Source organism: Madurella fahalii (genome assembly GCF_045866475.1).
Source record: "Madurella fahalii IFM 68171 DNA, scaffold_2, whole genome shotgun sequence".
Classification (NCBI taxonomy): domain Eukaryota; kingdom Fungi; phylum Ascomycota; class Sordariomycetes; order Sordariales; genus Madurella; species Madurella fahalii.
Genome location: NW_027263972.1, coordinates 8149011 through 8161562, shown reverse-complemented (window position 1 = coordinate 8161562; position 12552 = coordinate 8149011). Strand labels below are relative to the sequence as shown.

The 12552-nt window shown below is 55.4% G+C and overlaps 2 protein-coding genes across 2 annotated transcripts; both read right to left on the bottom strand.

Moving 5' to 3' along the window:
* Positions 1-4276: 4276 nt before the first annotated feature.
* Positions 4277-5293, bottom strand: MFIFM68171_05183 (BZIP domain-containing protein; the record flags this gene model as incomplete). The annotated part of the gene is made up of 2 exons (XM_071060603.1): positions 4277-4773; positions 4909-5293. The coding sequence occupies 2 exons, from the start codon at positions 5291-5293 to the stop codon at positions 4277-4279; spliced, it is 882 nt and encodes a 293-aa protein (XP_070916704.1).
* Positions 5294-11346: 6053 nt separating this feature from the next.
* On the bottom strand, positions 11347-12048 carry FYV4 (mitochondrial 37S ribosomal protein mS41; the record flags this gene model as incomplete). The annotated part of the gene is made up of 1 exon (XM_071060602.1): positions 11347-12048. One exon carries the CDS (start codon positions 12046-12048, stop codon positions 11347-11349), a length of 702 nt encoding a protein of 233 aa, XP_070916703.1.
* Positions 12049-12552: the final 504 nt, after the last annotated feature.

Genomic DNA, 12552 nt, shown 5'->3' with positions numbered 1-12552 from the left:
GTAACGAGGTTGGCGCCGCACGAAGATGATGACACCTTCCTGATGTGTTCAGTGACTCGAGCAGCGCAGTCCCTCACACTGCTCGGCAGTGGAACGCTGGGTCAACTCCTGCCGAGGTATAACCCTACCTGAACCTCGTGGTGCGATGATTGCTCTCTCACCAAAACTCATGTCTGGATATGAAGTTGCCTACCTATTTACTCAGGGAAACGGGAGAGGCAGTGGGAAGCAACCGACTTTCAAGGCTCGGTTCACCGACGGTTGGGCTGCGAATACCGAGTAGCGCGAGCATGATCGACATCAAGCCCTTCCCGGTAGGGATTACTCCAGGTCCGAGAGGGTATTGCATGTGAGAAGGGCGGATAACGCGAGGTGATGTTCGGTTTGCGCTGGCCGGACCATCCACGCTGAGGAAAAGCTCGAGCAGAAGTGTTTTGGAGGGAAGAGAGGAGGGGGGAGGGGAGGGAAGAGTCCAGACGAAAGAGCGATCCGCGTCAAGGGAGCCACGAACTCGTTCTCATCCCTGATATCTGGCCATATCGAGGAGGTCCGAGTTCCCGCTGTTGGCGCGCGAGTCAGTGCCTTTCCACAGTGTGCTTCCATCTAGATGCCAGCCCTTTGGGTGCTGTGCCTTGAACCCCGCAGTTCTCCGGCGTATGCTCTGCTCGGTCTAGATGTTTGTTGGATGATCCTTTGACCCCCGAAAAAGCTGATCTGGCTGTTTGGTTTTTCCTGACATCAAACATTTCCTCATCCGTCACCGGACATTGGGTCTGTCACGAGGGCGTCCAAAGGGTTCGACCGTTCCCCATGTATCGGACTCGCGGAAGAATGTTCCGCCTCCGAGTAAGACTCGGCCATTTTCGTCGCATTCTACCCCTCTCCGCTTCCCCCGTTCAACTCAGCCAACAACTGCCGAAAGTTGGTGTTTGGTGTACATGTTTCCGGAAGGTTTCGCACAGTAGCCGGGGGCACAGCGCGAAATGGTGCGGGAGAAAAGGGGTGTATCCGTCCGATTCTTAGCCTCTCCCATGCCAGACCTTGCATGCTGTGCCTGGCTCTCGCTTGTTCGTGACCGGACGCTAGGCGAGAGCAACTGTGACCACAGGGGGGGCGGACAGCCCCCGCATTGCCGACGGTATCCCTGGGCGAGGGGAAACGGGCTGTGGATGTTAATAACTCTCCCAACCTATAGTGTATAGTCTCAGAACGCCACAGGCCCACTTGGCTGTGGCAGCAACGGTTGAGCTGCATGCCAGACCTGTGCCGCAACCTGTTCTGCAGCAAGCCTAACCCGCGCCAGGGCAAAAGACACTCTGAATCTTGGCCATGCCGCTTGCCACATGCAGGAACCGGTCATCGGGCGACTTTGGCCGACGGAGAAGTCGTAGCGTGGGTAGAAACCTGTGAATCACGTACAGACGAGTGAGGCAATGCAACGACGTCCGACAAAAGACGGAACAGGTATGGTAAGACAATGAATCTATGCATGCTTTGCAGCAGCGGTGAAGAGGGATCAGAGGGCGGACTCAGTGATGGGGCTCAAGAGGCGGTACTCGGATGCCGAGGCACCGGGCTTCGCCGAACATTCCACAGGTCTTCCATCGAGTGAGACAGCATGCAAGGGTTTCGGAGGTCGACTTTCGGCGCCTTCGGCTTGAGACCGAATCGGTCTGGCGATCCATGGGATACATGGGATACATGGGCTGCATGGGCTGAACCATGGAATAACTTGAGATGCAAAGTGCGGAACCGTGGATTCTCTATTCACGCAGGGATCAGCACAAGGGCTCTAACACGAGCCCCAATTCTGCCGGGCGGTGAGTTGAGACAGTGGCTCGGTCCCCTTTGCCTCCCGCCAAGCGGATCTTCGTTTTAAGCGGATACGTCAACCGCACCTAGCCGTTTCCGGATGACATTTTAGAGCACAGCCTGCGACGGTAGCATCAGAGAGTGCGACTGTGACAATGTAATACTGCCGTCTCAAGTAATGATCTCTTTGCACAAGCAACCTCTTCCGTAGAGATAGGGTTCAAATTCTTGATTCCGTTATTGCTGTCGGTTGGGACGTCGATCGTTGCAACACAGCGAAAGTCCGTGAGTGGACACCTTACCCAAATACACTGAAAATGGTGCAGTTGTACACTTCAGTACTATGGTTAAGGTACTGTAGCAAATCGAGGCTTGTGCCGTCAACTTCCGGTTCGCACTTCTGGTGCCCTCACCCTTGTCCGTCAAAGGCGGGTTGAGCCAGGCCAGAGCTGAACCTCGGCTCCCAGGCCAAGGCGAGAGCTGCAGAATGGCAGTGAGGGTTGGCTACCACCCTTCCCCTTCTTTCAGCAGCACCTTGCCCGCCTGCCGCGTTTCGGGTAAACGAGGAGTCCGGCACGCACTGCGCAGTGCTCTGCCGTGCAACCGCATCCTGTTATGCTTTGCTGTCCCAGCCTGGGCCGTGCCAACCGCCCCCGGTATTGACACTCGGTGAGCCGCTGGTCGGGTTCCGAAGTGCCCCAGACGTGCCTCACATATTAACTACAGGCCTTCGGTCACACACATCGAACCCTCTGACGGTGGCTGTGTGACCCTTCTGAAATATTGCCCCCCCTACCTTACCTCTGAGCCGGGAAGTAAATCTGGTGATTCCCCCCCCCCCCCCCTCCTCCCTCCCCACCGCCGTTGATACTATGTCACGTTTTCTCGCGTCGCGCAATGACTGCACGCGAGCGGCGCATGACGCGGCGGAGCCAAGGCATGCGAGGTAGCTGCGCAATGCGATGCGGTGTACGTACATACCATGGGCTCGAAGTCCATCCGACTCCGAGGCTCTGCAGTACCGTGCTGTGGCATTACAGCGCTGCATAGCGCTACCATCTCTTTATAGCTACATGACAGAGAACAAGCGCAAGAGACAGTGTCAAGTGGAAAAGAAAAGATCAGACAGACAGACTGAGGTTAACTGCGCCATGTCGCTTGCGCAACGCAACGCGCATGCCACTGGTCTGTACAAACATAGATTACATGTCCAGCATCACCAGAACCGAGACTTCTACGTAATGCCTCAGTGCGCTCGACTCGTTGCAATCTCTCTATCCCGCAAGCAGACGTTACTTTTCGTACCGAGGGCAGCCAGGTTGCGTAACCCCCTGCGAAAGGCCCAAACGTTCCGAATTTGAGCGAAGGGATGTGTCTACGCCAAGACCAGACCAAGTGCCGCCACACCGACATGGGATTGTGGAAAGGGCGTGCCTGTTTAGTAATCTTTGCAAGCGAGATGTACAGCACACCCTTACACTTACACTAGTGTAGGCAGCCAGACTACGGGAAGGGCTTTCATGCAAGCTTTCGGGATAACGTCAATGTTGAGAGAAAAGAGGAAGTGATCTCTATTTCGTAAAAACCATCATCATGATACCTGGATAAGCCAATAAAACAGACAGATCAAAACAGTGCGGACAGAAGTAACGAAATTCCAGAATGCCTTCCCGTTGCCTGACCCATTCCTCCATCCATCCATCCATCCATCCATCCCACATGCCACCAAACACGTCCAAACAAAACCCCGTTCCAAAATGGGAGGGGAAAAAAGCGTTGAATCTATCGAGACAACAAGGGGGTATATGAAGAGGCAAAAGGAGTAGAGATGGAAGGGAAAGAAAGAAAACAAAGAAAAAAAGAAGAAGGGGAGAAAACAACTAGCCCACAATCCGAGTGAAGAGTTGTCGAAAACAAACGAAAAAAAAAAAAAAAAAAAAAAAAAAATCGGAAAAACAGAAAATCAGTGTCTATCCCAAGGTCCCAAGAACCCAAATGCCATCTTTGCATGCCAAGATTTGGAGCTGTTGTCTCCTCACAGCCACAACCAAAGATAAGGGGTAGGAAAACGACACCGGCGAGGAAAAGAAGAACAAAGCCGACACCACGGTACAATCCCCCGATATGTCTCGGGCGTTGCACAACCAGCCAAAGCAGCAAAAATAAAAATGAAGAAGCCGGGCGGGCATGACCGAAAAGGCGGCGCAAATCCTTCCCTCTCCGAGCCTAACCCCATGTCTCGGCCTCTTTTCAGCTGTTCTCCAAACGATCGACTCTCGCCTTGCTTGCCCTATTCTCATTGGTCAGCTTCCATGTACTCTTTAGTTTGACCCCAAAAATATCCCTTTCTGCTGCTCCTCTCCAAGCTCAAAGCACACCGTGTAAACCGAAATACGGTGATGGGGAACATTTTTTCACATTTTTTTTTTCTGACTCACCTTTTTTTTTTTTTCTCTCTCCCCCCTCACATCTGGTGATGCCCCCCACCACCACCGCCACTACCACCAGTCGTATCAAAATCGTAGTACCCTGCCCCTCCGTAAGGCGAGTCGTAGTACCCGGTGCTGTCCGCCCCACCAGTCACGCTGCTGCTCCCATCCCCTCCCCCCCTGGCGTCGAACCCGCCCATGCCCATGCCCGGGTGCGCGTAGCCGTAAGGGTTCATGTTGTACAACGCGTGGTCGACCACGTCGGCGGGCGCCGGGGCCCGGGTCGTGGTGCCGGACGAGTCCCTCCTCGCGCCGCCGCTGCCGCCGCTGTGATGGCTGTGGTGCGAGCTGGCTGAGGCGTGGCCGCGCGCCACCACGTGCCGCATGTTGATGCCGCCCCACGGCAGACCCGACAGGTCGCCGTCGTCGGCCAGGATGTCGTCCGGCGCCGGGATGTGGTAGGCGCTGCCCGCGTACTGCTGGTTCTGGGCGTCACGCTGGGCGCGGTCGCGCTGCTCGCGGGCCTTTTCTCCTAATTTGGGGGGGAACCCAGGTGATTAGCCCACTGAACTCCTCGCATGTAGAGTCTTTGTTGCTCCTTTGTTTTGGGGGGGAGGGTGTTTTTTTTTTTTTTTTTTTTTTTTCCGGTAGGGGGTTTACAACTTACGGAACTTGCGTTGTGCGATTCGGTTCTGGATGCGTCTCCTCTCATCTGGCTCGGTGACCTCGGTCCAGTCGTCCGTCTTCTTGGTCTTCGATGACGAGGACTTTTCCTTCCGGGAGCCCGAGGAGGAGGAAGAAGAGTGCTTCGAGGATCTAGATGACATCTTGGAGGGTTCTCTCTCTGTGTCTGAACCCGACTCGACGGTCGTCTTGCTCCCCTTCCGTTTGCTGCGACTCTTCCCTGAGTGGGACGGGGGCGGGGGCAGTTTGCTCTGTCGAGGCGTGGGCAAGTCGTCAAAGTCCTGCCCTGCGTCTTCCCAATCTTCGTGGGTGTCGTGTGAATGGACCTCTATGTAGTCGTGGTCTGAAGGGTATTGGTATGAGGACATCTCAGAAAAGAAAAAGGGGGGAAGATGAGGCTCACAGGCAGGGGACTCTGCTCTGCTTCTTGTATGTTTCCTGATCTCTGTGTTTCCGGTTTGGGAAAGATGCTCGGAGCTTGGTTTCTGTTTCTAGATCTGGTGGCGTCCACTCGGGAGTCTACGATCTCTTATATACTGATTCGAAGCAGGAGAACCGGGTAAGATCGTTGTCGATACTGCCTTGTCAAGGAGTTGACAGAATACCAAAGATGGTAGTAACAAGGGGCTTAGCGTTGAAGTTGAGCTCGGTCGAGAACGCGAGGAAAGCTGTTGCGGCGTTGGCGTGGTACGGACGACAGATAAATCGGGGAGTGAAGCGATGGATGACGCTAAGAGCTCCCGACGCCATATAAGACGGGCAATCCCGAGTGGGAGAGCTGGAACTGGTGCCGGTGACAGGGTCTGGTTGTGGAGCGGCCTGGTTCCGGGGGTGGGTTCAAGTCTTTGGCCCTACGAGTTAGGCATGTAGGCAAAACGTAGTGTACATACATGGTGTACTTTCTGCCAGGACAAGGGCAGGGCAGGGCAGGGCTTGGGGGAAGGGGGGTGGAGATGGGGCCGTGGCGGCACCCGTCATGGCGCTCATGGCGAACGGGAGCAGGGATGGGACGGGGTGGGTGGGCTGCGTGTGGCTATCTGGGTTGATACGTTCATCCGGCGGGCCACTGGGCTGGAGTGGAGGGAGCTGTCGGCGACTGAGCGGCACACCTCCAGCGGGAGATGAAGTACTCCCCCCACCACACCTACCCTCTTTACCCCTGGTCGGTACCGATGACCGGCCTGCAGAGCGCCTCGCGGGTACCCGGACGATATGCACTCACATGCACATGTGGATTGGTAGAGCGACGACAACTGCAATTCACTTGGGCCGGGACCCAGCCTCACTTCCGGGTGTGACTGTGCGGCGATGTGCCACGACCCATACAGTGGCAGCACTACGGATCGGCCATAGAGATTAAGTAACGACCCTTTACGGCTTCGTAGTGGACCACGCCAATAGCACAGAGTAAACCGAACAATACGGCGGACTCGGTAGTGAACCCCCAGTCCGGTCCGCGGAACCCGACCCCGAGCGTTGGAGAGCTAGCAAAAGGGTGCTGTGTGAGAGCTAAAGATAAAAATAATCGGCAAGGTTAGTCATTGTTAGGTCGTTATTCTCCACTCGAGAATCTCGAGCCGCGGCAGCTTCTCAAGACATCAAGAGCGCACAGCAAAGCGGCACTCGACAAGCTTGCCGCTCGCGAAGGGCAAAGCAACCTGGGCCATGAGGATCCAGAGTGACCAGGTAGGGGGGGTAGAAACGGAAGAGGTGCGGCAGGTTGCTGATCAGTGACCGGCACCTGGCGCAGAAGCAGCTCTGTCCGGACAAGGAATAGTCAGAAAAAGGTGAGAGATTCCCCACAGCTCGGTCAACGACCCTGCGGCGTAAGGTGAGTAGGGCTGAGATTCGATGAGTGTTCGCATGCTTGCATGTGGTAATTGGCAAGGCATACTTGATGCAGGCAGGGCAAGTCGACATGCTTGAAACTTGTTCTGTTTCTTTCGTCCATTCGGTGCTTGCCGGATTCTGCGTGCCTGCCACCCATCTCTCTGTCCCAATCATGTAAGTGAAAGTGGGAAGGACCGTTCAAGACTGGTTCTTTGCAGGGGTCGACCAATGGGCGCCCGCAGACGCACGGCAAAAGCGGGGCCCAAGGCCCGCTAAAGTTAGTGGGGTAGTTGCGAGACTTTGGGACGGCGCCGTTTGCCAACCCTGGTCAGGCTTGTCGACCCGCGGCGGGACCCTGCCTACTATAGTATACTAGGAGAGGTACTACAGTACAGGTACCGAATTTTCCTAGTCTTTCCCTCGTGTTTTCCGTTCAGCAATGGACAGGCCGACAACATGTGGTTGACGGGCTTCTGCAGTGCGCACAGCAGACAAGATGAATGTACCAACCGAGAAGAAGCGCCGTTTCGAGGCGGGTACCGTCGCGCCTCGGGCCAACCGTCCGGCCGATCGAGTCGATGCTTGGCTAGTTTGCGTCGCATTGGCGAGACTGCTTCCGAGACCCCGGCTCAGAGTGGGAGAAGGATTCTGAGCTGAGAGAGAGAAGCTCTTTTTTTGCTCCATTTTGGGTAACCGAGTCTTGTCAGTACAAGATGACTCCACTGTGTGCCCCATGAACCCAGCATTGCGGCTCTGGCTCTTGACTGTCCCAGTGGACAGAACTTGTCCGGCTGGGTCCCAATGACGAGGGCCCCACATCATCGCCCAGCAGGACTTGAAATCATCCAAAGACGAATCGTGTTCATGAATTCTGCTTGGCACGTTTTCCAACGGGGTTAGCTCGCCCCTCTCATTATGCCAAAGTTCTCCTGGACATCTTTGCCGGAACACCGAGCGGAATACGAATGGTACCCTATAATGTGGCTTGATATTCTAACGGGCGTGCAGCGGTGCAAGCGCGAATTCCATCCCCTTTTCACCAGCAACTGACGCAACGGGGCGTCGGTGTGCTGCTCCCCGCTCTTGCTCTGGGGGAATAAGCTTAAAGACACCGCCACGTTCAATCATAGCTCACTCAATCCAGGACCGTGTGTGCAAAGGAATTTGGGACGCAGTGCAAGGGTGAAGAATGCGACGTAGATCATCTCCCAGAGTTCCTCCGGGATCCGCAGAGCAGTCCACTTTCTAAGAACAAACTTCATCGTTTGTTTGTCTTTTCCTTTTCTCTTCCCTTTTTTTTCCCTTCTTTTTTTTTTTTTTTTTTTTTTTTAGGGATAGGGCTCGACGACGCGGCCCGTCCGGCCCAATGCCGTGACTCTGAATGTGTCTTCGGGAGCCGGGACTGTTGGTCTTTCAGCTCAAAGCACCGTCGCCAATGAAATGTGTGAACCGTGGAGGTACCACAGCCCGTCTTGTTCCCGAATTAGCCCACGTGCGACAGTGCCGCTTCCAGTGATTCCCTGCTGGAGCGGCAGCTTGCCTTCATGCTGCTTTCCCGACGTCTTTTCCTCCCCCATCGCTGTTGTCGAAGATTGAGTGGGCCTTTGCTCGCCGCATCACAAAAGATGCGAGGGTTATCCTAGCTACTCCATGCCCCAGACAGGCATGATGCCAGTGGTAGTTTTGCTAATTATTTCTTTGCCGCGGATTGGTGGGCAGCGCAAATGAAAGGCTCATGAGCCGTGTCACCCTGCACATAGCATGTGTGCGATCGTCTTGGTTGCATCGGAGAGGTAGCACGCTCGGATGTTCCTCTGTGGACCTCCACTGTTCCGCTGGTACCGAGCTGAAGACTGAGCTTACTATCGGCCTCATTCAACACCTCAACTCTCGCTCTGGGCAAACTTGACTCTCAACTGACGGTTTTTGGGAAGCTTGGAGAACGGTGTGATCATGGCGTTCTGGTGTAAAGCTTGTTTGAAACGGCACGACGCTAAATCACCCCAGCTCAACTGGAGTCTAAATTTAACTCCAAGCAAGCCACCCTGGGCCCACTGTGGCCCTTTCCTGATCGCGCTAACCCCGGACAAGTGAAAGACGTAACGTTAATCATCTCGTTGAACGACGAATGCCGTTCTGTGACAGCGGACTTTTTACGTTTCGCGAGAAGTGATGGAACCCAGTGCCCACCTAGTTGTAGTCAAATGGCCTTGGTGACATGTTGCGCAGGTTCCTGGAGGGTGCAAGTCTGGATGTGGGGCATAGCGTACTCACCCTTAGCAAGCTCCTCCACGATTACGTTGTCGGCCAGGAGAAACATCGGTGGAAACAAACACTGTCGTCAGAGTAGCTATCATCTTCCCAGTGCGGCTCATGAATTCCGACGGGAATACTGCAAAGTCGGCCTTCAGAGCTGGCGAGTGTGCCTTGCCAAGCCTTTGGGCCACAAACTTGTCGATGCAACCTTCAACGGTTGAGGCGGCAGCGGCGCTTTGCTAATGCGCCACCTGAGCGCCCTCACGCCCAAAACCCTGGACTGTGCCGCTTCTTTATCCGATTCGACCTCCCCCACACTGTTGTCCGGGGTGAGGTCGAGGAAGATGGGGCTTAGACGCTGCCCAACCCCTGAGTTTGAGACTTGGTGAATTTCAGCCGCAGTATATGTTTAGCAGCAATGAGCTCATCGCAAAGACTATTTCCGCCGTGCACTCGCGTCGCTAGCTGATCCTGGCTGTGTATCGCATGGCGCCCCTTGTCGGTGGCCCAAGAGGGATGTTTGAACAAATCAACTCGATCGCTAGCGGGCTCGGTGCCTGAGAGGGTAATCAGCTTCGAATAGCCTCAAACGGGGAACCCATAGAATGCTCCATCACAGCCATCCGCCTGTCCTTTCAAGTCTCATGCCCTTGTCGACCACAAAGAGACAGGCCCGTCGGTGCATCTGTTGAGAGTCGCGCTTGCATCCACAGCCTCCATCAGTAAGATGGGAGTTCCAACAAACCGAGCCTCCGACGTCTCCGTCCCCGGCTCGTTGGTGGTGAAACCAGCCCAGGCGGGATTCTGCCCCTGTTTGACGGCATCTAGGTTTCTCCGTCTTGCGATGCGTCCCGTAGGGGTTCCGACGATGATTCGAGGGTACCTCTCTTTCCCCCGACAGGGAACAGCTCCTCCACTGGTCGCCGTGACGCTAAGCCGAGAGCACGTGCTGTCGGTTCCGGTAACCTCCACCTTTCGCCAGCCTAGTTGAGACCGACGACCCGACTTCGTTCGCAATCGCCGGCCGAGAGATCTGAACCCCGCCAAGACGCGCCGTCAATTCCCCAAGATAAGTTAGGCTAGTCGAAACTCCTTCCTCCCATCCCGCGGAACCCGAAGTAGTTCCGATGACAAATATTCATTTCCGTCAAGACTGGAAACGAGACTGCAGGGAAAACTTGGAGAGGACGAGATCTGTTGTTGTTCGGTGTGCATGCCTTTCTGAGCCGGAGTGTAGCGTGCAGGTGAGTGATGAAGGATTCCCTCGCATCCGCGCCAATGAGTCATCCCACATTGGGCCATCTGCATCTTGTCAATCTCCCCGCGCATCTCGGCCAACGATTCAACCCATGCTGGGACCCGGAAATTCGACGCGATCGACTGGTAGCCTGGAGCTTGTCGTCGTGCGGTGCGGCTCATCGGCGTCCGGAAATAACGCCATCTCGGTACCCAGGCAACAGGAGTGGCCAGTGCGCTGTACTGATTACTGAACATGCTGTGTTTATCGGAGTGGTTGATGAGTGGTCCAGAGGAGGGATGCGAGCTGCATCCTCGAAATTAAGTATTCGTGTGGTGCTTGCGTACATCGAGGTAGACGCATCGGGGTCCTGCGTATATTAACGCCTTCGCAGGCTCGTTAAACTGGTGCCTGGCTTTCGCTGTTGCCTACGTCTCGAATGTGGCACTGCCGGCTCTGCTCAGCCTTCCGCCGTGGCCGCCAGGATTCCCGGAAGCCCGGCGACCGCCAACGCCGCCCGGCCGTTGTTTCGGATCTGGGAACTAACCTTCTTCAGCCGTTTGGAATAGGCAGATCGACGTCGTTTCGGAATCTGGGTTGCAGTGTGCATTTGTAGTTCCGGTTTCTCGGGTGAAGGACCCTCGCCGGGCAATTAGTCAACGCTGACAATGCAGGCCGTTTGGTTAAACTTTCGGCTATCGACGCCACGTTTAATGTGGGCTCAAAGTGTCGTAACCGGAAGGTGACAGTAAAAGGCAGGAACGATAGTTGGGGTCGAAAAGCCGGAATGCTGCAAAACGCAGTGTTTCTCCTTTGTCCTCGGTTTCGGTGTGGTAGGACACGATAAAACCATTGCACAAGGTAGGTAGAGAGCACTGACCGCCGCGTATCTGACATGTCGAGGAAGGCGACCGATTGGCGCATGGACAATACCCATTGGGTAGAGGCCGGGGACAATACCCATCGTCGGACCATCGGGATACAGGACGCCAAACATCATTATTATACAGATTCTACACGCGGTGCACAGTCGCTGTAACTATAGCAATCGAATACAATGTTCGTCATACACGTTGCAGCCCAGCCATGACATGGCCACTAATAAAAGCCCTGTGCCTCCCGCTTAGCTTTCCGCTCTGCTATCCGTCTCTTAAAGCGGATCTCGGCCTGTCTCCTTTCACCTCCGTCGACCTTGTGTCCTCTCTTGTCCTCCCACAGGCCCTCCTTCACGCTGAGGCGGACGCCCCCACCCTTGATGGGCAGAATATGCGGGCCGACAATAGTGCGAACGCCTTGGACTCTGTAGCCGCGCACCCTGACCAATTCCGAAGGCGGCACCTCCTCAACTCTCTTGCCGGTGGGCACATTGACGACGTGCCTGAGGCGAGTGAAGGGGTCCAAGTCCTCTTCCTGAATTTTTAGCACCGCCGTGCCATTCTCGACGTGCTTGAGATCGCCTCCGATGCCGAATTTGCCTTCCCGGAACCGCTGCCGCCACCTCAGCAGATACCGTCTCGTCCTTGGCGGCTCTAGACCGAGCTCCCTAAGTTGGTCGGATGTGAGAGTGAAGAGCGCATCCCAACTCGGGAACTTGGATGCGTGTTGTTTTAGGCCCCGGCCGATCAGGGTAAGGAACGTGTCGACATCGGGGACGAAGGGAATGGGTTCCGGGATCGCGGAAGGTTCTGCGCTCTTATGCGCCCATCTTGCGTGCGCCCTGAGTCCGGGGGCCGTGACAGAGGGAGCGGTGCAGGGCCGGAACAAGAGCCCCAGAGCAGAGTGTATGCGTAGGGCCTTCATTCGTGCTGAGAATGGCGTCAGCGACGGCGGGAAACGAGCAATCAACCCCAGATATTGAGGTACGACGGGCGGGAAAACAAGATGCGCCAAACCTACCTATCGAACAAGTGCTTCTTGCAGCTGTTTGTGCCAAATGTCATGACAGTCAAGACGACACGCAGCGCCTTGACAGCGTTCAATGCTCACGCGTCCAGACCAGGTCGTTCGAGCGGAAAGTTTTCTGAGCAGCCGTAGAAATTCCGGAGCAGGGTCCCCAAAACGGTCCCAGCGTCTGATGTTCCTGCTGGTGGGGCAGCTTTAGCTCCCGCACTTTATCAGCCAACTATGAGTCTGAAGTCCTTTGGACTTGTGGGTCACTGCAAGGCTGCAGCTGCCACCCCAGGCACCTTATCGGCGTGTAAGCTCCCGCTCACATCTTCCTCCCGCTTGAACCTTCCTTCCCCAAAACCCGCGCTGGTCTTTCTACTCCCTGCGTGTGCATCTCCAGTTACCGCAGCTCATCCG